The sequence below is a fragment of the Gopherus evgoodei genome, chromosome 11 (assembly GCF_007399415.2).
Source record: "Gopherus evgoodei ecotype Sinaloan lineage chromosome 11, rGopEvg1_v1.p, whole genome shotgun sequence".
In the NCBI taxonomy this organism is placed as follows: domain Eukaryota; kingdom Metazoa; phylum Chordata; order Testudines; family Testudinidae; genus Gopherus; species Gopherus evgoodei.
The window spans coordinates 6,692,717-6,717,267 of NC_044332.1; the positions used below are offsets into that span (position 1 = coordinate 6,692,717).

General features: G+C 41.3%; 2 protein-coding genes across 6 annotated transcripts in view; one reads left to right on the forward strand and one right to left on the reverse strand.

Moving 5' to 3' along the window:
* Window positions 1-11,664: 11,664 nt before the first annotated feature.
* Window positions 11,665-24,216, reverse strand: LOC115659421. Of its 4 annotated transcripts, none has more exons than XM_030579510.1 (6): window positions 24,145-24,216; window positions 12,880-12,999; window positions 12,703-12,786; window positions 12,499-12,612; window positions 12,339-12,405; window positions 11,665-12,241 (listed from the first exon to the last, which is right to left on the reverse strand). In XM_030579510.1, the coding sequence occupies exons 2-6, from the start codon at window positions 12,991-12,993 to the stop codon at window positions 12,225-12,227; spliced, it is 396 nt and encodes a 131-aa protein (XP_030435370.1). In that variant the 5' UTR covers window positions 12,994-12,999; window positions 24,145-24,216; the 3' UTR covers window positions 11,665-12,224. The 4 variants fall into 4 exon arrangements, 3 of the variants coding, with proteins under 3 accessions (XP_030435370.1, XP_030435369.1, XP_030435371.1); XM_030579509.1 differs by having other exon boundaries at window positions 12,328-12,405; XR_004002543.1 differs by lacking the exon at window positions 24,145-24,216 and having other exon boundaries at window positions 12,504-12,612; window positions 12,880-12,998.
* The window catches only part of LOC115659419 (zinc finger protein 850-like), a 64,956-nt gene continuing 64,507 nt past the window's right edge, over window positions 24,103-24,551 (forward strand). The window contains exon 1 of one of the 2 annotated variants that reach the window (XM_030579503.1): window positions 24,103-24,324. The gene's annotated coding sequence lies outside the window, so the exon portion shown is untranslated. The remainder of the gene's footprint in view (window positions 24,325-24,551) is intronic. The other variant, XM_030579505.1, reaches the window with a different exon arrangement.

Here is a 24,551-nt window from a genome sequence, read left to right on the forward strand (position 1 = left end):
AAGAGAGGTAAGTTATTAAAGAAAAGAGGCTGGTTATGAAAGAATAGAAAGTGTTAGTGAGTTTGAGTAAGGAGAGATGATGGTAAAGAATAGAAAATTTTGAGATAACTGTAAAAATTGTATTAAATATCAGGGTGGATTAAGAAAAAAGTTAAATAATATTGAAAGCTAGGTTTATAAAGGGAATTTACTAAGGCAAAACCTGTTTGGAAGGCCCAGAATAAAAAGGCATTGAAACTAGTCAATACCAATGTAGGTTAAGAAAAAAAATTAAAAACTAGGTTTAAAAGGGAAATTAACTGAAGCAAAACCTGTTTAGTAAGCACATAACCAAAAACTATAAAGAAATACTAAGAAAAAAGCATTTAAAAACTAGGTTTAAAAAAAAATTGACAAAGGCAAAGCCTGTTTGGGAGGCCCAGGGTAAAAAAGTATTAAGGCTATTGACTACCAGTGTAGGTTAAGAAAAAAGCTTTTTAATATTATTAAATAATATTAAAAACAATACAAATAGGTTTAAAAGGGGAATTGACTGAAGCAAAACCTGTTTAGTAAGCACATGGCCAAAAACTATAAAGGGGGCACTAAAAAAGGCATTTAAAAAACATTAAAAACTAGGTTTAAAAGCCCTAAAAAAGGGAAAGGCAAAAACCTGTTTGGTAAGCACAGGGTAAAAAAGTATTAAAACTATTTAATACCAGTGTAAGGTTGAGAAAAAAGTTTTTAATATTAAAATACAATAAAACTATTAAATTTCAGTGTAAGTTAAAAAAGCATTTAAAATAATTTCCTCTTTGCAAAGATAAAAAGCTCAGGGTAAAATCAAAAAAAAAAAAAGAGAGAAAATCTTTGCCTTTGCAGTCTTTTTGTAAAATGAGGCAACTTTTCTGGTTCAGACCCTAGTAATTAAAACACATTAAAACTATTTAATACCAATGTAGGTTAAGAAATTTGCTAAAAAAATACAATAAAACTATTCAATACCAGTGTAAGTTAAAAAAAACATTAAAAACTAGGTTTAAAAGAAAATGTACCAAGGCAGTGTAATAAAAGAGAATAAAAAAGCATTAAAACTATTCAATATCAGTGTAAATTAAGAAAAAAAGAGAGGCTAAAGGAAAGAACAGGACAAGAAAAAAGAGCAAAGATAGAGAGCACATGGTGAAATCAGAATGAGAGAGAAAGAAGCAGGCAGAGTCTGTTTAGTAAGCACAGGGTAAAAAAGTGAACAGAATCAGCGTAGGTTAAAAGAAAAAACAAGACAAGAAAAAGAAAAAGAAAAAGGGAGTCCTCTTTGCAAAGAGCAAAGATAGAGAGCACAGGGTAGGATTAAAGAGAAAGAGAGAGAATTTTTACCTTTGCTGTCTTTCTGTAGAATGAGGCAGCTTTCCGGGTTTAGACCTTCTCAGGCTTGTTATCACCGCCTTTGGATCGGACCAATCAGAGGTGGTTTTACAACAGCATCATAGAAATTATTTTTCTGAACCAATCGTAGAGTCCCAAGATTTTAAACAAGAGCCAACTCCCCCCTTCTTTTCCTCATCCCCTTTTTTCCCTCCCTTTTAACTGTTTTTTCTTATCTAAAGAAACAGATCTCCAGCATTTTCCCCCCACGTAGCCCTTTTACAAAGGAGTTTTTATAAAAGTTAAAACCATAAGCTTTTAGTAATACACTATTTTTAATACATTAAAGTTACCTTAAGTTTTGCAAAAGAATAAAACACACCCCTTTTGTATGTGTTGTAATAAAAAAAATATGCAGAAGCACCCCAGGTTAATAGTAACAAACAGTTTATAAACCCCTTATTTTGTAAACCTGTGAATTAGAAAGACAAAGAAGCAAAGGGCCTGTTAGCAAAGCAGCCTTTGTGAGTTAGTGATTTAGAGACAAGAAGGTTGCTTCTGACCCAAACTTTTTAACAAACACATGTTAAAGTTACATTAAGTTTTGCAAAGGGATAAGACAAACCTAAGACACAACCCTTTTGTATGTGTTGTAATAATAAATTATGCAGAAGCACCCCAGGTTTTTAGTAACAGACGGTTTATAGTTTCCTTGTTTTGTAAGCCAGTGGATTAGAGAGAAGAAGATTGCTTCTTTCCCCACTCTTTAACAAAGAGAGGTGAAAGGCTTTTAAGGGAATAAACACTTGAAAAGACATGCCTAAATGAAAACACATTTTTTATTTATCCTCCTTGACACAAGTGTTTTATTAAAATGTAAAAGAGCAGGCAGAAGCAGCCCAGGCTTTTAGTAACAAACAATTTATAAACCCCTTATTTTGTAAACCAGTAAATTAGAAAAAAAGTTTGTTTTAATAACATGTAAGTTTGCAAAAACAATTTAGGGCTATAAAACTAATGTATTGTAATAAAAAAGGTTATTTTTTTTAATTTTAGGCTAACATGGGCCATTTTAAAGTTAAAACAGCAGGCTTTTGCAGCAAAAGCCGTTGTTAGCAAAAACAGCCTTTGTGAGTTAGTGAATTAAAAATAAAAAGAATAGAACATAACAAGGTCTCCTTTTAAAACAAAAGAACGCCAAAAACAGGTATTAAAAAGCATAGTAACTTACTTACTATCAAAACTAAACTTTTTAACCATTAAAGTTTAAAAAGCTAAAGTGTGTAGCCAAAGCCTTCCCGCCTTTTTTTAAAAACAAAAAAAAACAAGTAAGACCCCTCCCTTTGCTCTTATCTAAACAGCCAGAACCCTGTAACAAAAGCTAAACACCATTTTAAAATGTGTTTTTTAAAGTAATGCCTAAAATTTTTTAACTTACTAACAATGTAAAATAAGTTTTGTAAAAGTTTTTAGTAATAAGTTTAACGGGGTTTATTTTTAAAAAAAGTTTTGTTTTAAAAAACCAAGGCCATAAAACAAATTAAAAAACACAGGTTGCAGTTTTTAAAAACTTTTTGGTTACAAAGGTGTAAATGGATATATTACCATTTACAAAGGCTTTTTATTAACTGTTTAAACACATTTACTATAAAAAATAACATTTTTAACCATTAAAGTTAAAAAAGCTAAAGTATATAGGCACCCCCAACCCCCCAACCCACACCCACCTTTTTTCCTAGAAAAATGCCCTTTACACACCCTGTTTTTTTAAAGAAACACCTTTTTAAATTTTAATTTGGGGGGGGCAAAACCTTTTTTTAAAACAGGTTTAAACCTATAAATAGAGGACAAAAAACTGAACAATGCTGTTAAAGAAATATTGCTAATACAAGACTTCTATCATTATGGGAAGCAACAACATGGTAAGAAAAGTTACTATGGTTTGTGTGTGCCACCACGGTATTATACCTGTGTTGTGCTTAGTTAAAAGGCAATATTTTTTCTTTTAAATAGGACGAGGCCTTTTTTCTTGACCATCCAGATTTCGCGCTGGAAGCTTTAAATTTTGGTAAGCTAATTAATATGCTACACAAGTATAATTTATTTTTTTAAAAAGGGTTTTAAAATTTTTATTTTTTTAATTTAGAACAAGATGGAAGTCAAAACCACCCGTTAGGTTTTCCTGAAATTACAGAAGAAGGTGTGAACTGTTTTTAAATATGTGTTTAAAAAACTGTTGTTGAAAATAGTGTACATTTTTAGGGGGTTATGTTTGTTATTGTTAGTAAAAAAGAAGCGTTTTTTTGCCCTTAAAGGTTTTACTGCACAAAAAAGTTTTGCTAAAAGTTGTTAAAATTGTTGCAGTTGTATTGCCCCCAGGTGGTGTAAGCTAAAATAGCACTTTACTTTGTACATTGTATTTAAACGCTGTTTTTACCCCCTTACTGCAAAAACGTTTTTAGCGGGGTTATGTAAAGGCTTTTAAAATATATATATTTGGGGAATATGTTTGTTGTTGTTAGTAAAAAAAAAAGGAACATACAGGGCTTATGTGCTAAAAAACATTTTGTTTATGTGTATTGGCAGACTTATCAAGCGTTATTTCTCAAGAAGAAATGTTGAAGGGAAGCTCGCTTAAAGGGGCCAAGAAATTTCCCTCTGAGGCAGCTGCAGTTGGAAGCAAGGGTATTAAGCACACCGATTTTGAACAGCCCTGCACGTCCAAATCCCTTATTACACAAAGACAGCAACCTTTAAAGAGGGGCAAAACGTTTCCCTCTGAGACAGCAGCAGTTGGAAACAAGGGTATTAAACCAGCCAATTTTGAACAGCCCTGCACGTCCAAATCCCTTATTACACAGAACCAGCCGGCCTTAAAAAAGGCCAAAAAGTCTACCTCTAAAACAGCGGCAGGGGGGAAGGGGCTCAGACCACCCAATTTTGAACAGCTCAAAGCTAAAAAAGCTACCTCTACAACTTCCAGGGACCGAGGCAAAGGGGTTAAAGCCCCTAGTTTTCGACAGCCCTAAGCCTTTCCAACCCAAAATGAATTAGCTTTAAAAAAGGTAAAGACAAACAACCCTGTAGAAGCAACAGTGTTTAGGGGTGGGTTTGAGCAGGGTGAAGAAGTTAACCCCCCGGCTTCTGGGTCCCGCGAAACCCTTGCTACAAATAACAATCTCCCTGTAGGGCTTGCTGCATCAGTTGTTGTTTGTAACGAGCTGTTTAGTGTTTGTACATCTTTAAAGCGTTTAATAGATAAGAAGTTTTCAAAGCTAATTCTTGAGGTGTTTCAAAAGCAAAATTTTCCAGAAGAAAGGGTGGTTTTAGACCAAAAAATAGCAGATACCCGTGCACTAATTGAAAAGGTGGAAAGCATGTTGAAGGGGGAAGGAAGGGTGTGACTAAACATTAAACCTAAAAATGTAAAAAGGGGTTGGAAAAAAATGGAAAAAAACTAAAATATTGAAAAGGCTTTTGGCCAAAAAAATTAAAAAAGCCAAAGCTATTTTAAAAAAACAACAGCCCCCCAACCAAGAAAGGGAAATAGACCCTCCGACCCCTTCTTCTTCTGAAGGTCCAGATTCCCTCGCTCCTAATGCACCACCTCAGGTGTATTTGGAAAGTGTAAGACACTGGATAAGATCCCAAATAGAGTTTAAAGCTTATGAATATTTTCAAGAATTTCATTTTGCTAATTTGGACTGAGTAACGGGGTTCACAGAAGCCATGGCGGCTGTTGACATCGCTATTCAAAATTTGCTAGATGATATTAATAATCAGGTGGGCCCTGAAGATTTTGTACAGCTATGCTTAGATGCCCCAGGGCTAAATCACCCACTTTTATCTTTACGGCGGCCTTGGGAAAATTTAAAGGCCGTAGATTTTTTAAATAACATCATTAATGTGTTGCAAAGTAACGCAGAGATTGTGGGGTCTGGAACTTTACTCCTGGTTGTTACAATTATTAGAAACAGAGTTGGTGGAGTCGGGTCTGTAAGACCCCTATAAACTATCACGTACAGTAAAATTATTGAAAAAAAAAGAAAACATTTAATTGGATTTAAATAACCAGGGTAACAACCTGTGTTTTGCCGGTAGCGTGCTGGGTCTTTTATCCGATAAAAAACTTACAGATGCCCAACTGTTAGAGGGAGACAGACACCTTCATCAGGAGTTGGGGCTTTCAGACCAAAAAACGATTAGCTTTACAGACGTGAGCTCTTTTGAAGAGCGCTTGGGGGTGGCTATTATCATTATGTGTTATGAAAATGGAAACTGGTGCTTTTTTACAACGTGTGGTGTACAGCGTTTTCAAACTGTTTTTGTTTTGTTACATCACAAACATTATTACGGCATTTTAAATATTAAAGCCTTTATAGGTGCACCATATTTGTGCAACTACTGTTACACCCCCTATAGCCACAAACACCAGCACACCTGTAAAAACCACTGCCGTACGTGTAATAGTGCCAAGTGCCTTGAAGTGGTTGCTGAAAAAAAGAGATGCCCCAGCTGTAAGCTATTTTGCAGGTCTGAGGCCTGTTTAGAAAGGCACAGCGCTTTGGCAAACAGCGGTAAAGTTGATTGTAAAAACAGAAGTTTTTGCGATAAGTGCGGCTTCTACGAGGTTAAAAATCACAGATGTATAAGCAAAACGTGATCCCAGTGCTATCAAAAAACCGACAACATAGAGGGTCACAAATGTTATATGCGTAATATTTGGTCTCCAGAAGAGGGGGAGGATTATGTGTTTTATGATTTGAATGTATGCAAGAAACAGGGGTACACGTGCCAAATTATGTTTATGCTTTGCATTTAGATAAAAAAACTAGCTGGGAATTTAAGGGGGAAAAATGCATTAGTGAGTTCGTTCAAACCTTTGTAGACAAGAGCTTTAAGGGATATACTTTTATTGCTCATAACGCTAAAGGTTACGACATGTTACCAATAAACAATTTTTAGAACGTCTAAAAATAGGGCTACAGCCTGTCAATGCCACAAGTAGCATCACCCCTTTTAAAAACGTCCCTGTTAAAAAACGAAAAATCGAATGGTTAACGGTGTAAAATAAAAGACGTAAACAAAATTGAAAATGTGTTTTATTGGTGCGTCTCTTTAAACACACGACAAGACAAACACGTTTGAACATGTTGAAACATGTTTGAAACATGCCTGGGCATGCCCGATCTTTTCCCTTTTACAAATCGCACCACCAAGCGGTCATTTTCTGGTAAATCATCGGTATACAATTTTAAAATGCAATCAAAAGATAAACCCCTACTACGCTGTTTTAAAAAAAATACAATGATAACCGCAGGTTACAGCTAGAGGGTCCTGTCGTTGTCTCTAATGAAACACAACATTATTAGAGTTACGGTTTTAAAAAGTCATAATAGACTTAGGAAAAAAGTTGCTGTCTGGGGAAAATCCGTAGGAGTCAAAAAACTCGCCAGGCCCCTGTTTTGGTAAATAAAGGGCCAGCCAATGTTCGCCGGGTAACTTGTGGGGGTGAGTGTTACCAATAAGCCCCAAAGGTCTTCTGGACACAAAACCTTTCGGAAGCAAGTCGCTAGGAAAAACATCTAAAAAAGAAGGGTCCTTTGATAAAATATCTCGTAGCTGCACAGTGTTCATGATTACATATAGTCAAACAGGACGTTTCTTCTATGATTTACTTCAAGCACGTTATCAAAAACCCCATACACTATCATGTTAACCGTAGAGGGCAAAGCCGTTGCAAACCGAATTTCCGCTCTCAGGTTTTCAGTTTTAATTAAAGAATAATGATCGGCGCACTCCTGATCCGGGGTCAAATCGAAGGCGTACAGCGTATAGCCCTGGGCAAATTCATCATGGTTAATTAAGAGCGAGCAGTCTTTTACATATTTTCCAGTAGCCTGCACGAGCTGCATGTACTCCCTCACACAGTTTCCATTTTCAAAATCGGGTTGTAGGGGTTTTGCTGGCATCTGTTTGCCATCTACATACAAGGCCACAAAATTAATGTTATAATGTTTAAAGTTAAAAGGGTTTTTAACGTAGCTGCCGCTGAAGGCGTCGTTATTTATAAAACCAATTACTAGCTGTGTGGGTAGCTGTCCCCAAAAAAGGTTTTCCTGGTTACTGACACGACTGCCAGCTGGTATGCTAAACACTTTTATGCTCACCTGGTCTACGGGGTACTTAGCGTTGGCGGTCATTAAAGCTTCAGCATGCCCCAAACAAACCCCCGGCGTTACTGTTATAACCTAACCTTAGTCCCAAATCTGGACCTTAGCGTCCAAAATATGGGGGTTAGCATGAAAACCTCCAAGCTTAGTTACCAGCTTGGACCTGGTACTTGCTGCCACCATCCAAAAAATTAGAGTGTTTTGGGGCACTCTGGTCCCCCTGAAAAACCTTCCCTGGGGACCCCAAGACCCAAATCCCTTGAGTCTCACAACAAAGGGAAATAATCCTTTTTCCCTTCCCCCCTCCAGGTGCTCCTGGAGAGATACACAGACACAAGCTCTGTGAATCCAAACAGAGTGACTTGCCCTCTCCGTTTCCAATCCTGGAAACAAAAGCACTTTCCTCTTCACCCAGAGGAAATGCAAAATCAGGCTAGCAAATCCAACCCACACACAGATCTCCCCTGATTTCTTCCTCCCACCAATTCCCTGGTGAATACAGATTCAATTTCCCTGAAGTAAAGAAAAACTCCAACAGGTCTTAAAAGAAAGCTTTATAAAAAAAGGAAAGAAAAAATACAAATGGTCTCTCTGTATTAAGATGATACAATACAGGGCAATTTCTTAAAAGAATATTGAATAAACAGCCTTATTCAAAAAGAATACAAATCAAAGCACTCCAGCACTTATATTCATGCAAATACCCAAAGAAAAGAAACCATATAACTTACTATCTGATCTCTTTGTCCTTACACTTAGAAACAGAAGACTAGAAAGTAGAAACTACTTCTCCAAAGCTCAGAGACAGCAGGCAGACAGAAAACAAAGATCCCAGACACACAATTCCCTCCACCCAAAGTTGAAAAAATCCGGTTTCCTGATTGGTTCTCTGGTCAGGTGTTTCAGGTGAAAGAGACATTAACCCTTAGCTATCTGTTTATGACAGTTACTTTCACCCATTTTACAAACAGGGACACTGAAATAATGTGAACTTTATAATTCTGGTTGGCATTTCTGCTCATGAGGCAAAAAACATCTTTGCTACGTGTTAGTTTAATTTTTTAATCCATGCCGTTCAGCAGTTTTTCTCGAAAAAACAAATCGCTGTGTAAAGGTCCCAACAAATCCAGCTTCCTGCTGCTGGCCGTTAGTCCAGCCCTGCGTATAAACCCCTCATTGGCCTTGCCAACCAAAAAGGTGCTTTCGTGGCCCCCCGCCGTGTCTTTATAAAACCCGCCTGTTGAAAACTGTGTAGCGAGGGTGTCATGGCTGTAGTTTAAAATTAGCTCTAGTAAGGCTCTGTAAGGGTAACAATTGTTGCTCTGACTAATAAGACGGTCGCCTAAAGTGACATCCAGCTGGTTAAAAAGAGTGGCAATGGGGTAGTTTGTTAGGGCCACTCTGGCATCGTCATCAATGTCTGATCCATCTTCTTTTATCACCTTGCAGCACACCTACAACAGCGTGTTGTTAAGGTCTAAGTAATGATCCCCATGTCCCGAAATAAAAAATGCAAGAGGTGCGTTCACCGTTAAAGCGGCCAAAGGAGGCATCTCTACATAAAAGCTATTCTCAATACTGGTTTGTGTGGGGGCTATTTGAAATAAATCCAGTTCCAATTTGGTGCATTCGTCAGAGCCACAATGAATAAAAGCCATTTTAAAATATATCCCTTTTACCACGAGTAACGCGAAGCTTCCTCTTCTTAGGGCGCCTTTTAGGTTTATGGCTAAGACGTCTTCTGACAGCTTTTTTTCTTTTAAAGGGCCTAGGAGGTCCTTTAAATGGATGGCTCAACGCTGCTTTTTTTCTTCTCATTACCACTAAACCGGAACCTTCCTGTGGCATGCGTGCTCCTATTTTGTTTATAACAGCGCTAGACACGTGGTTTATGATGTCTTCGGTTATATTTTTTGCGGCTGTTTTCATGTGGGGTTTAATAATGTCAAAACTTCTTTTTAAAAGTGACACGGCTTTTCTAAAAAGACTGCGAAATATCCCTCCTAAACCTGCCCCATACATAACAGGTAATCCTTGATATCTTGGTAAGCCATAACCAGCCTGGGCCTTGTAGTAGTTTCTATACAAAAAGGGGTCCCCGTAGTTTTTCATAGTTACCATTCTTCAGCTTTTTGGGGGCGCAGATGTAGTTTAACAATTACCTTTCCAAAACTAAATGAAACGTGTTTATTCTGATCCGTTTTTATTTCAATAGTAATGGTTCCGATATGCTGCTTACTCACGGGGACGTAATGCAGTTTGTCATACGTTATGGTAACAAATTCGTTGTTGCTACCGTGAATGGGAACGCAGCGCAACAGCGGCACATAGTAGTCCCCCACTAACTGATGTTCCACTATGTCCGCGTACACGTATAAAGAGTTAAAACCACCAGTAATGTCTGCGGGGTACGGTGCTATCCTACACGGATGATTTGAAAGCATTGCCAATATTGTTGCCAATTTACCCCTTGTGGAAAAAAAGTACTTTCCATCATTTGGTTTTAACTGAACCCTTCTAGTCACCGAGCTGTAAATGACGCTGGCATTTGGTTTTTCGGTATCTTTGTCTATATTATTGTTGATAATTTCTATTAAATGGCGAATGCTTGAAAAATAGCCGGCATCTATGTTGTAGGTTCGAATTTTTTTTTCCGATGCTAACGTAAATGTTGTATCATAAAGAAGCGTGTTCCACGAGTGACAATAATGAATTTCCGATAAAGTGACATCCCACTGACCTATTAAATTTAAAGGCTTGGCTAGCTGTATTGTAAAATTGGAACTAGTATTTTGAGGAAAAGCCCCTGCTGAGGTGTTGCTTGGTAAGGTAATGTAAAAACTTCGTTCAGTCATTTTTTCCCCCTTTATTAAAGGTCATGCACTTGAGACGCTTTAACCCAACTGTTAAATTTTTTAGGCCAGCCTTTCCATTTTACAAAAAAAATTTGTTTCTTCCCCAACCTTTTTTTGCTAAAATTTTTTCTACCCTGTAAACGCGGTTCTGGTTAGGGTTTACTTTTTGTAATTCTTCAGGGTAAAAAGACCCCGGGACTTTCTCCCCTTTGTAATCTTGTAATGCATACACAGGCCTTTGTCCTCTTAATAAAACCCCTGACACAATAAATATTTCATCAGTAAAGGTTTGCTGATAGCCCTTTTCAAAAATGCCTTTCATTTTAGATACTCTTACGTGATTCCCTTTCTTAAAAATTACACGTGGCGTCTTTATTTTAAAACTATCCCCGTAGACGGTTTTCTACGCACTCAGCGCATTAGCTTGTGTCACGTCAATTGGGCGCCCTCTAATAGTTCTGTGATAACTTCTGTTGTAACCATCTATGAAGGCCTGCAGCACATCGATGTAGCAAAAAGGTGTTACGGGCAGTAAAATACCTTCATATTTTTTATTTTAAAGTTCTGTTAAACCTCTCCACAATCCTGGCTTTAACTTTGTTATTGGTAACAAAATGGTGTACCCCATGTTGCTTAAACAAATTCTTTAAAGTTTTGTTTAAAAACTCTTTTCCTCGGTCTGTTTGTAATTTTTGAGGCACGCGGCCCTTTGTAAAAATAGCTTTAAACACCTTTGCCACCTCTTTTCCTGTTTTATTTTTTAGGGTTACAGCCCAGGCGTATATAGACAAAATATCTATCACTGTTAAAATATATTTACGACTGTCATTGTGGCTAGAATAGGCGGCCATATCAACCAAATCCGCCTGCCATTGCGCATCCACATTAGACACAACTGTTTTATTTCTTTTAAATTTAAGCCTTGCCGGTTTATGTAAAGTGTAAGCATCTTGATCCGCAAGCCAAGCGGCAACCTGCTTTCTGCTTAAAGTTTTACGGCGTTTTTTAGCGGCCTAAAATAAGGGTGTTATACCCCCAAAACTTCCAACTTCTCCGGGAGAGTAATAAATTTTCTTTAGCAACTTTGCCATGTTTACCCGTCTTGCTTTAAAACACACGTATACACAAAAGTTTCTTTTTGCTTTTTTTATTTAATACAACGTCTATACACATTTTAATTTTAAAGCTACAGCAAAGTAATATATGGTACAATCATATACATTACTTTAACGCATAAGCAAAATAATATAAAAAACGGTTATACAATTTTTTTAAAATTTTACAATACATCTTAATTAATATATATTTTTTAAGCCTTTACGGTCAGAAGCTGATACGTAAAAAGTTTTATAATCCATTTTACGAACCCTGCTACACACCGATTGGCCAATATCGGCTGCCACCTCGTTTGAAAGGTCTACCAGCAAGGCCACCGGGACAGGTGTTTCTGCAACCTCCCTAATCATTTTAACAACCTCAGTTATAGTTTCAGTGGTTATGTTAAGCTTTTTCAGTTTGTAGCCTTCAGCTATAATTATATTTAAAAGCTGGGCCACATTTAGTTTAGAAGAAATAAAATACTTCTGAGCAACCCAAAAAAATACAAGGGTGACTAAAAGGGTTGGTCTCATTTACCACGCAGGCTGCACAGTTTTCCAAAAGTTGTTTTTTCAAACAGTGGTAAATGGCTTTTACTACAACAGCTCTAATAATATCAGCCATAACGGCATCTTTTTCTTCACAGCTTTTCTGGTCACTTTCCTTACTTTTTACAGACTTTTTTTTAACATCTTGCTTCACACAAAAGAAACAGGTACATATTATGGTTATTCTGCTTAAAGGCAACCTCTTTTCATCCTCTGAAGATGTCTGTTAAAAACATAGCAAAAACATATTTTAAATTCTTTGTTGCAAAGATTTAAAAATAAAAAAGACCTACAGTTTATTTGTGCTACCTCAATCGTACCCTTGTCTGATTCTGAATCATTATTATCATCCTCAGCTGATGCATCTTCGGGCACCGTAGCCCCTTCCTGTTATTAAACACAAAACATATAGTTTTATTTTACCATTCTTATATATGTTTATATTTATATTTCTTTGAAAATCATCAAAGTAACTTTTACCTCACCATGTTCTTTGGGTTTTACCATTGACACCCGCTCGCTGCACACCCTGTTTGTGTCCTTTGTTTCTGAACCACCACTGGCAAGGGCTCCGTCGATCATAGTTTCAGCAACCTACTATTAAAAGAACCATATAGTTACATTTAATTAGTGTCATACACAGATATATTTCTTTTTTTTTTTAATAAATTAAGCTACCTTTACCTCCTCGTGTGCTTCTGTTTTTGCAACTGTTGGCCATTTGTCACACACCAAAGCAGTAATCTTGTACGGCCCCGGCTTGGTTATCTGTCCAAAAAAACCCACAAAAGTCATTTTTCAAGAGCTTAAATATGATAACTTTTTTTTTCCACAACTGGTAAAGCTTTTACTTGCTTTTACCATAACAATATCGCCATCTTTCCATGACTCGGGGTCTATCGGCTGGTTTTCAACATCGCTATTTTGTGATGGTTCCTTGGTTGCCATGTCCTCATATATAGGCTCTTCTTCCATTCCCACCTATAAAAATAAAAATATTTAACCATTTATTTTTATAAAACATTTTATAATTTTTTCATTAATTTGTTATAAAAAGGAGGGTTTACCCCTGCCTTCCATTCAGTTTTTTCCACATGATCCTTTTTTTCTTTTACAAACGGCTGTGGCTCCATATAAGCTTCCTCTTTTTTCGGTTCTATTACAGGATGAAACGTAGGGCTCGGCAACAACCCTTACTCATTGGCAAAATAACTGTAAAGGGCCTTCTCTTCTGAACATGGACTGGTGTACCCAGGGGCAATTCCGGCTTCTTGGCTTCTGTAGGTGTTTTGTACATGGACATGTCTTTGTGTCTAGGCTCCCTGTTTTAAAAAACCCGCTTGCAAAACTACTTGTTTTTATACACAAAACCACACACTCATTGGTAAACAATAGCCCATTTTTAAAAGGCTCTTGTTTAAAATCTTGGGACTCTAGGATTGGTTCAGAAAAATAATTTCTATGATGCTGTTGTAAAACCACCTCTGATTGGTCCGATCCAAAGGCGGTGATAAAAGCCTGAGAAGGTCTAAACCCGGAAAGCTGCCTCATTCTACAGAAAGACAGCAAAGGTAAAAATTCTCTCTCTTTCTCTTTAATCCTACCCTGTGCTCTCTATCTTTGCTCTTTGCAAAGGGGACTCTCTTTTTCCTTTTCTTGTCTTGTTTTTTCTTTTAACCTACGCTGATTCTGTTCACTTTTTTACCCTGTGCTTACTAAACAGACTCTGCCTGCTTCTTTCTCTCTCATTCTGATTTCACCATGTGCTCTCTATCTTTGCTCTTTTTTCTTGTCCTGTTCTTTCTTTTAGCCTCTCTTTTTTTCTTAATTTACACTGATATTGAATAGTTTTAATGCTTTTTTATTCTCTTTTATTACACTGCCTTAGTACATTTTCTTTTAAACCTAGTTTTTAATGTTTTTTAACCTACAATGGTATTGAATAGTTTTATTGTATTTTTTTAGCAAATTTCTTAACCTACATTGGTATTAAATAATTTTAATGTGTTTTATTTACTAGGGTCTGAACCAGAAAAGTTGCCTCATTTTACAAAAAGACTGCAAAGGTAAAAATTTTCTCTCTCTCTTTATTTTTTATTTTACCCTGAGCTTTTTATCTTTGCAAAGAGGAAATTATTTTAAATTCTTTTTTAACTTACACTGAAATTTAATAGTTTTATTGTATTTTAATATTAAAAACTTTTTTCTCAACCTACACTGGTATTAAATAGTTTTAATACTTTTTTACCCTGTGCTTACCAAACAGGTTTTTGCCTTTCCCTTTTTTAGGGCTTTTAAACTTAGTTTTAATGTTTTTTAAATGCTTTTTTTAGTGCCCCCTTTATAGTTTTTGGCCATCTGCTTACTAAACAGGTTTTACTTCAGTCAATTCCCCTTTTAAACCTATTTGTATTGTTTTTAATATTATTTAATAATATTAAAAAGCTTTTTTCTTAACCTACACTGGTAGTCAATAGCCTTAATACTTTTTTACCCTGGGCCTCCCAAACAGGCTTTGCCTTTGTCAATTTTTTTTAAACCTAGTTTTTAAATGCTTTTTTCTTAGTATTTCTTTATAGTTTTTGGTTATGTGCTTACTAAACAGGTTTTGCTTCAGTTAATTTCCCTTTTAAACCTAGTTTTTAATTTTTTTTCTTAACCTACATTGGTATTGACTAGTTTCAATGCCTTTTTATTCTGGGCCTTCCAAACAGGTTTTGCCTTAGTAAATTCCCTTTATAAACCTAGCTTTCAATATTATTTAACTTTTTTCTTAATCCACCCTGATATTTAATACACTTTTTACAGTTATCTCAAAATTTTCTATTCTTTACCATCATCTCTCCTTACTCAAACTCACTAACCCTTTCTATTCATTCATAACCAGCCTCTTTTCTTTAATGACTTACCTCTCTTCTTTCAAATTTCCTTTTTCTCTTCATGTCACCAAGCACAAACATACACAACACTTCCCCTAGTCAAACGCATACACGCACACACACATTTTTTCAAAATGTCCGATGGCGCCACACTCTCACGCCAATGGAAACGGGGGACAGGAAGGCAGGACATAAGCCCTAAAAGGGGCGTGGAAACCTGTCAAAATTGCTTGGTGATGAATACTATCGAGCCTATTACTACTTGGGTCTGTCACACTACATATAATTGGTAATCAAGATATGACCTTTCCTTTCTTTTTCTCACATCAATTAGCAAAACATAGTCCCCAACCTCAAATGCTATCTTCTCATACACAGGAATCTCTTCTACTCTCTCTATACTTTAGTTTAATTTTCTTTAGAAATATTTGCAGGAAATTCACTGCCCCCTGTTGATTTCAATGTACTGCCAGGCTCTTCATGTTCTTGGTTATAAGGACACAACAAGTGTAGTTTGATAAAGAAATAGAGAAAAGGTTGTATTCCTTTACTGAATCATCACGAATTAATTATATTAAAGACGCTGGCACTTAGGGACACATAATGTGAAATTTGTTGAAGCTTTCTTGGGAAACCTTTCTTCTCAGCCATAAATCAGTAGAAGGGGTGATAATTTTGGTGTCATTTCTGGTTTAGAGTATGAAGAAAATAAAGTTTATCCAGGAAATTCATCTCAATTCCTCTGGGTTCTGTCTACCACCTTCTGGAATGCTCTGTAAAAACAGTGAACAATTGGTCTAATTCCTTGAAATTAGTGACTGAACCTAATTTCTTGAAGAGCTAGCTCAGGGGTGGGCAGACTTTTTGGCTCGAGGGCCACATTGAGGTTGCAACATTTTATGGAGGGCTGGGTAGGAAAGGCTGTGCCTCCCCAAACAGCCTGGCCTCTGCCCCTTGACCTCCACCCACTTCCTGCCCCGACTGCCCCCCTCAGAACCTCCGACTCATCCAACCTCCTCCTGCTCCTTGTCCCTTCACCACTCCCTCCCGAGACCCCCCACCCTAACTGCCCCCCGGACCTCACCCTGTATCTGTTCCCCCTTGCTCCCTGTCTCCTGACTGCCCTGTTTCCTATCTACACACCCAACCCCTCAGATACCTCAGGGACTCCCACGCCCTACACAACCCCTGCATTCCCTGACTGCCCCCCCCCAGAACTCCACTCCATCCAACCACCCCCTGCTCCCTGTCCCTGCTGACTGGCCCCCTGGAACTCCCTCTCCCTTATTCAACTCCTCAGCCCCAGCTCCCTTACCATGCTGCTAAGAACAGCTTGTCTGGCTCAGTGCAGCCCACTGGAGCTAGACATGCTGCCTGCACCCCTGCCCTGTGGGCCCAGCCCCGGGGAGCCCCTTGCCTGGAACCCCCCAGTGCAAAGCACCAGACCCCTGCTGCTCACCTTCCATCCTGCACTTCCACCTGTCCCCGGCTGATCCCAGCCCTGCACCACGAGTGGATCCCGGCTCCGGCTCTGGCTCGTGAGTCACTGGCCGAGCCTCGCTCCATGGCGCTGCTGGGCCGGGCCAGGGTGAACCCTGACTCTCCCGTCGCTGTCCGGGGTAAATGCCAACCCGGATCCACAAGCTCGCCCTGCTCTCAGCGTTTGGTGTGCTCCACACGGGGCTCGCTAGCCAGGCATCCTTAAAGGCGCAGGGGCCCTTTCGACTCCCCCCACTCACCGCGATGGGATGTGGGGGCCGTGGAATATTTCACTGGGCTGTGAGCCACTGCCTGGAGATGCTGCTGGTGCCGCATTACCAAGGGGTGGAGAGCACTTGGTCACTGAGACCTGAGCCACCGCAGGAGGTGGCTGCGGTGAGGTTGGGGCCACACTGAACTCCTCCACCCCCTGTCCATGGCTCCTCCGGCCGTACTGCCCCCAGTGCCAGCCTGACAGGCACTACTTTTGGAAAATGTGCTGAGGGGAAATGGCTGCCTCCCCTGCACCCCGCTAGCTATGCTACTTGGTCCTATTCTCCGTACCAACAAACTGTTTTAGACCATGTTCTTGTCATCTAATAAAGCTTCTGTTTTACTGGCTGGCTGAGAGTCACATCGGACTGAAGAGTTGGAGTGCAGGGCCCTCTGGCTTCCCCGGGAGCCCCGCCTGTGCGGGTTTGCTGTGGGAAGCACATGGTGAGGAAGGGGATGCTGAATGCTCCGAGGTCAGACCCAGGAAGGACAAAGCTGTGAAGCTTCTTGCCCTGGAGATAGTCTGCTCACAGAGAAGAGGCTCCGCGTGACAAGCACTTTTATCCAAAGCGCTTTACAATGGTTAGCTAATGGTACAAACAACATTTGGAAAGATCATTAAGTGGTCTGCAAAAACCTTCAGCAATTTTAAAGTGGTCCATGAAAAAAATAGTTTGAGAGCTGCTGCTCTCATTGATCATCACCTTACAACAAAACAACGTTAATCGGGACAACTTTAAGTAAGGAGTTACTGTATATTGACTTACAAGGCTGGGAATGGGGCAGGACTTGGACCTGTTCTGGGCACCACCAAAAATTTGGACATGTTGTCTTTCTCCCATGGCACCTTCCAATGGAGGAAGAATGTGATACATGAGTTGGAGGCTCTTCCTGGCTTCCAGATAACCAGTGATGACCTGTGCCTGCCGATAGTGGGGATGGGGAGTGGGGGGCAGAGCAGGGGCAGCTGACTTCAGCAGTGTTACTGAACATGCTCAGTCCATGTGAGCATACTGAGTACAAACCTAGCAGCAACTCAGGGGGGTGGGGGAGAGGATGTAACACTAGATGCCTCCTCCCCCACACATAGCCTCTGCCGATAACCCTCCTGAAGTAACACAAGTGTGTGCCCAGGGGAATGCTGTGCTGCAGTGTACATACCTTGCAAGATACTCACTAGAAGCAAGAAGGGAAGTAACACTGCATTTAGCAGGGGAGTCTAGGCAAGAAGGAAGAGAAGCTGGACATTCTCATTCAGGAGGGGAAAGTGAATAGAACAGGGAAACCTGGTGGGATGATGAGTATTACTGGAATGTTAGTGTCACTGGTTACAACTCGAATAGGAAGGGGAGAGATGATAACAGCGGTGGGCTCGAAGGCACTTGACATTAGACACATCATTACCTGTTTAAAGTTCTTGGTTATAGAGAACCCCATGACCTGAAATGAACAAACGCAAAACAGCTAAGCTGATGCTGGTGCAGTTGCACTGGTGTAGCATTTTGATAGCAGCTACTGTAAGCCAATGGGCGAGAGCTTTCCATCTACTTTATTAGTCCACTCCTGCAAGAGGTGATAGCTATGTTGAGAAGAGATGCTCTTCCGTCGACGTAGTGTTGTCTTCACAACAACCTAGGGGTTTGTCACTCCCCTGAGTGATGGAGTTAGACTGATAAATGTCTTTGGTGCAGACCAGATGTGGCTTTTCTCTTGTGTTTTATGCATTTACATCACCTCTCTACCTTCTCCCGGCCTGAAAGATGAAAAAGTGTGAAGTAGAGGGGTGTTTTTCCTCCTTATGCAAACATATCCACAGAGGAAACAAGTAGGAGCGACACATATGTCAAAAGATCCAGCGATAGATGAACTCCAGAAATGTTTGGGAGCTACCTAGGCGCAAACACAACTTGAGTGAAGGTTTAAGTAGTTAACAGTGGGGCATCAAAGAAACCTAAAATATACGAGGAAAGTTTGTGATCTTTGCATATGTTATTCAAAAAAGGAAAATTAAATAATAGCTGAAGATATTGATTGAAGATTAAGGGACTAATTAGGGTTAATTAGGTTAGATATAAAAAAAATGATTTGGATGGTGTTTATATTGGAAGTGGAGTAATATCCATCCTTACAGGTTTTTAAGGGTCACCTTGACAAAGCCCTGGCTGGGACCATATAGGTGGGGCTGATCCTGCTGTGCATAGCGGATTAGACTAAAGAGGTCATGAGGTTGCCTGCAAACGGCAATTTCTATGAGTCTGTGACTGATGTAGGTGGTTAGAATCTACTTAGATAGGAAAGATAACTCTTCCTGTGTAGGTGATATATGGTGTGGGGGTTGTCACCATTTGTTTCCATCAGTCACATTTGTTTCTGTTTATATTGTTATCCCGCAAAAATACATTTTCTTTTGTTTGCTCACTCTACTCAAGTGCTCCGTATGCTAGAGGAGCAGGGGTCTACAGTCAAATTGGCAACTTGGGGCTAAACTGCTGCTTTGGGTACAGAGGATCTAGGTGTGACAGTGTACTCTATAAGGCTTTATGGGGTGGGGGTGCTCATAAATGTACGTATGATATAACTGGAATAGGGTTTTGCTACATATGCCATGTAAGATATCTATGTAAAGGTTATGATCTACTGATTGTGTTCATCCTGGTTATATGCAGCCACCATTTGTGTGTTCAAAGTTATGAACATTGGCTGTATAATTGCTTGATTTCTAAGTAGTCTTGGAACATTTGGTCACTTCTTGGGAGAGGAATGTGCAAATTAGGTGCTCAATCAGGAAACACTTAACAGACAAAAGAGCTTGGAAGGCTCCAATCTACATAAGAAGTTTTCCTGGAGACATACAAGATACCATGTGGACAAAGGCTTCTGCCTGTAAAGACTGAGTCATGCATGGACATGTGACTTGCCAGGTGACTCCAGAACTCCATCTTGGAGCTGGACTTTGCATAGGAGTGAGGAAGGGGGTCTCCACCCACAGGAGAAAGTCTATTTAAACCCCTGGGAGACCCCTTCCTTTGGTGCACTTTACCGATGGCAGGCTTAGCTATGGCTCTAAAGCTTGAGCAATGGTGTGGAGGAGAAGGTGGTAAATCTTCAGGCAGAGGTGGTAGGAAGGGTGTTTGTGCTGGTGGAGGCCGGGAAAGCCCTGGGGCCACCAGGAACACTGTGGAGTGAGCGTTGCCCTCATGAGTACAGAATAGGTGTAGCAGCAAACACTCCACACAGTGCCTGGCTCCTCTGGAGTGCTCAGTACAGCTGGCAGGGCCTTCTGTCCCTACCCGTCTGCCATTAGGGTATTTAGGCAGCAGCAACATTATAGCTTCCACATGCATGGGAGTGTTTGGGGGAAGGAAAGGACATTTTGGCCGACTTCTCACCTCCATCACCACTAATGACTGTGTGATGGCAGCCATATTTTGACCCAGTAATAAATAGATGGGAATTGCTTCTGCCAGGAAAAATTTCAGATGAGCATAGATGGCCCTCAGTACAGGAAATAGGAAATGGGAAATAGTTCCCTCTCCTTTTTACCCACCCCACAAAGAATAACATATAGCTGCATGGAGACAAACCCATCTGGCTCATCTTTACCCTACAGACTTCAAAATCTCTTTCTGAACAAGCCCTTGCATCTCCAATGAGATATTACCCCCAGGAGCTTGCTGGAATCCATGTTCCCTTTGATCAGAAACCTCTCTCAGTCAAGGCAAAAGGATAAGTGTATTGCTGCCTGTGCCTGCCTGCTGAGTTGATGAACTGTAATGGTAAGAGATCACACCAGCATAGAAGTATATTGAAGGCAAACCCTAAGGAAATTAAAAGTTTAAATTATCCTCCACATGTCCGGCATCCCACTACAATGAATCCAGGCAGGGTCGTTTGGAAGCTGAACACTTTATGTTTCCATCCCACACTACTGTCAAGTTTTAGCAAATTAGGACAAGTCAGCAAATAAGAACAACCTTAAGTATCAGTCACTGCTAATGGTAACAAAATTCCTACAGATAGTTTCACACAGCCTATTGCGTAAGAAACTGCTATCTGTAGGAATTCGCTACATCAGATAGCAGTTTTTAGCAAATTAGAACAAGTCATCAAATAAGAACAACTTTATGTTCTTGGTGGTGATGGGGACTTCAGCTACTCAGACATCAGTTGGGAAAATAACACAGCAGGACACAGATTATCCAACAAGTTACTGGAATGTATTGGAGACCATTTTTTATTTCAGAAGGTGGAGAAAGCTACTACTGTGGGAGAGGTTGTTCTAGATTTTGACAAAGAGGGAGGAACTGGTTGAGAATTTGAAAGCGGAAGGCAGCTTTCTTGGAAGTGATCATGAAATGATAGAATTCATGATCCTAAGGAATGGTAGGAGGCCGAACAGCAAAATAAAGACTGTGGATTTCAAGAAGGCGACTTTAGCAAACTCAGGGAGTTGGTAGACAAGATCCCTTGGGAAGCAAGTCTAAGGGGAAAACCAATTGACAGTTTTTCAAAGAGACATTATTAAGGGCGCAAGAGCAAACTATTCCACTGCGTAGGAAAGATAGCAAATATGGCAAGAGATCACCCTGGCTTTACCAGGAGATCTTCAATTATCTAAAAATCGAAGAAGAGTCCTACAAAAAGTGGGAACTAGGTCAAATTACAAAGAATAAATATAAACAAATAACACAAGTATGTCAGGATAAAAGTAGATAGGCCAAAGCACAAAACGAGATCAAACTAGCTAGAGACATAAAGGGTAACAAGAAAACATTCTACAAATACATTAGAAGCAAGAGGAAGACCAAGGACAGGGTAGGCACGTTATTCAGTGAGGGGGAGAAAACAACAACAGAAAATGTAGAAATGGCAGAGGTGCTTAACGACTTGTTTCAGTTTTCACCAAGAAGATTGGTGGTGATTGGATGTCTAACATAGTGAATGCCAGTGAAAATGAGGGAGGATCAGAGGCAAAAATAGGAAAAGAACAAGTTAAAAATTACTTAGACATATTAGATGTCTTCAAGTCACCAGGGCCTGATGAAATGCATCCCAGAATACTCAAGGAGCTGACTGAGGAGATATCTAAATCATTAGCAATTATCTTTGAAAAGGCATGGAAGATGGGAGAGATTCCAGAAGACTGAAAAAGCGCAGTTAGAGTGCCACTCTATAGAAAGAGAAATAAGGACAACCCAGGGAACTACAGACCAGTCAGCTTAACTTCTGTACCTGGAAAGACAATGGAGCAAATAATTAAGCAATTAATTTGAAAACCTCTAGAAGAAAATAAGGTGATAAGCAACAGTCAGCATGGATTTGTCAAGAACAAATCATGTCAAACCAACCTGATAGCTTTCTTTGACAGGGTAACAACCTTTGTGGATAGAGGGGAAGCGGAAGATGTGGTATATCTTGACTTTAGTAAAACTTTTGAAACTGTCTCGCATGACCTTCTCATAAACAATCTAGGGAAATGCAACCTGGATGGAGCTACAACAAGGTGGGTGCAAAGCTGGTTGGAGAACCATTCCCAGAGAGTAGTTATCAGTGGTTCACAGTTATGCTGGAAGGGCATAACAAGTGTGGTCCTGCAGGGATCAGTATTGGGTCTGGTTCTGTTCAGTCTCTTCATCAATTATTTAGATAATGGCATAGAGAGTACACTTATAAAGTTTGCGCAGGATACCAAGCTGGGAGGGGTTGCAAGTGCTTTGGAGGATAGGATTAAAATTCAAAATGATCTGGACAAACTGGAGAAATGATCTGAAGTAAACAGCATGAAATTCAATAAGGACAAATGCAAAGTACTCCACTTAGGAAGGAGCAATCAGTTGCACACATACAAAATGGGAAATGACTGCCTAGGAAGGAGTACTGCGGAACGGGATCTGGGGGTCATAGTGGACCACAAACTAACATGAGTCAACAGCGTAACATTGTTGCAAAAAATGAACATAATACTGGGATATACTAGCAGGAGTGTTTTAAGACACAAGAAATCATTCTTCTGCTCTGCGCCATGCTGATTAGACCTAAAGTAGAGTATTGTGTCCCGTTCTGAGCACCACATTTCAGTAAAGATGGAGACAAATTGGAGAAGGTTCAGAGAAGAGCAACAAAAATGATTAAAGGTCTAGAAAACATGACCTGTGAAGGAAGATTGAAACATGATAATAGTTTTCAAGTACATAAAATATTGTTATAAGGAGGAGGGAGAAAAACTGTTCTTCTTAATGTCTGAGGATAGGACAAGAAGCATTGCAGCAAGGGCGGTTTAGGTTGGACATTAGGAAAAACTTCCTAACTGTCAGGGTGGTTAAGCATTGGAATAAATTGCCTAGAAAGTTGTGGAATCTCCATCATTGGGGATTTTCAGGAGCGGGTTGGATAAAGACCTATCAGGGATGATCTTCCAGATAATACTTAGTCCTGCCATGAGTGCAGGGAACAACCTGCTATCTGTAGGCATTTGTTACATCAGATAGCAGTTTTTTACAACAGCCTCTTCTACACTCCATTATATTTCAGTAACTACTACAGGTAGCACATTCCTACCGGGAGTAGTTTCCTACACTACAGGCATGATGCTCTACCCATCCATGTGGTCAGCCAGTGCAGATGGTTCACCCCATCTGGGGTCACTTTTATCCTCTCTTGCCCCCTAGGCTTTCCCCTCGCCCACTCTCAGGCAGTGCCTCTGCCCCATTATTTACCCTAGCTCCTACCTCTTCCCCTGATTTTCCTCCGGCCCCCTCCTGCCCCAGCCTTCAGCTGTTTGACCCTCCCGGGCATCCAGTTTGCCCCTGCATAGACTCTGCCCAACCCCCGTCTGGTTTGCCCCCTGTGGCCCCAGGCCAGCAAGACACGGGCCCAGCCCCGGGAGGGGCCTCAGCAGATGGGACCGAGCAGCTGGAGGAGCCAGCCCAGCCCAGCCCAGCCCGTCGGGCGCCTGCAGCAGCGCTGGAACCTGCCGCCCCGGCCCGGGAGCGGAGCTGGGACGAGGGGGCGGGGGGCGGGGGGGCAGAAGCACTTTCCTGCCCGGCCCCAGCCCTCGCCCCGAGGTCTCCCCCTGCCGTGCCCGGCTCGGGAGCTGCTGCGGGCGGGGCCCGGGCTGGGCTGGTCCCGGGCGGAGAGAGCCCCGGGACGGGGAGCGCTGCAGGCAGCCGCGGGTGGGGGCTGGAGCAGCGGAGGTCGTGGGGGATCCAGGTGCGGGCAGGGGGGAGTCAGTGGAGTGATCCGGGCGCCGTGGGGGGCTCCGGATGCGTCGGGTTGGGCAGACGGGGGGGGGGGGAACTCCCCGCCCCCCCTTACGGAGGAGGAGGAGCCGCGATGGGGCCGGAACGGGGAGGACGCGGGGGTGGGTCTAACCTAGACCCAGCCTGCAGTGGGCAGGGAAGAGGAAGTCCCGGGCTGCTCCCCCCCCCCGCAGCCCAGCCAGGACCAGCGACTGAGCCGGCGCACATGCCCCCCCCGCAGCCAGTCACTAACTCGCCTGGGCTGGGCGCCGCCGCCCCGTCCCGCCACCACAGGCAGCCGGGCTAATCCGGGAGGAGAAATCTGGGCGCCTCCCCCGTCACCTCTGCACGTGTCCGGGCTGGGGGCTTCCTCTGCGGGGCTGGGAGCAGCCCCCGGGCCCGGCTCCGCCGGCAGCAGCTCCGGGCCGGAGACCCAGGTAACCGGGCCGGGCCGGAACGTGACTCCGCACCGCGTCCCCGGGAGCCCGGGATCTCCCCCCGCCCCGCCCTGGGGTCTACTCCCGCTGGGACCGCGCCGCCCGGGACTGAGATGGGAAAAGACACGGCGGGGGGGAGCAATATGGCGGGGGCGAAGGGAAAAGGAGGGTGGGGGGCAGAGAGACCATGTGACGTGGGGGAGATTTACCCTTCTCTGTGCAGCCAG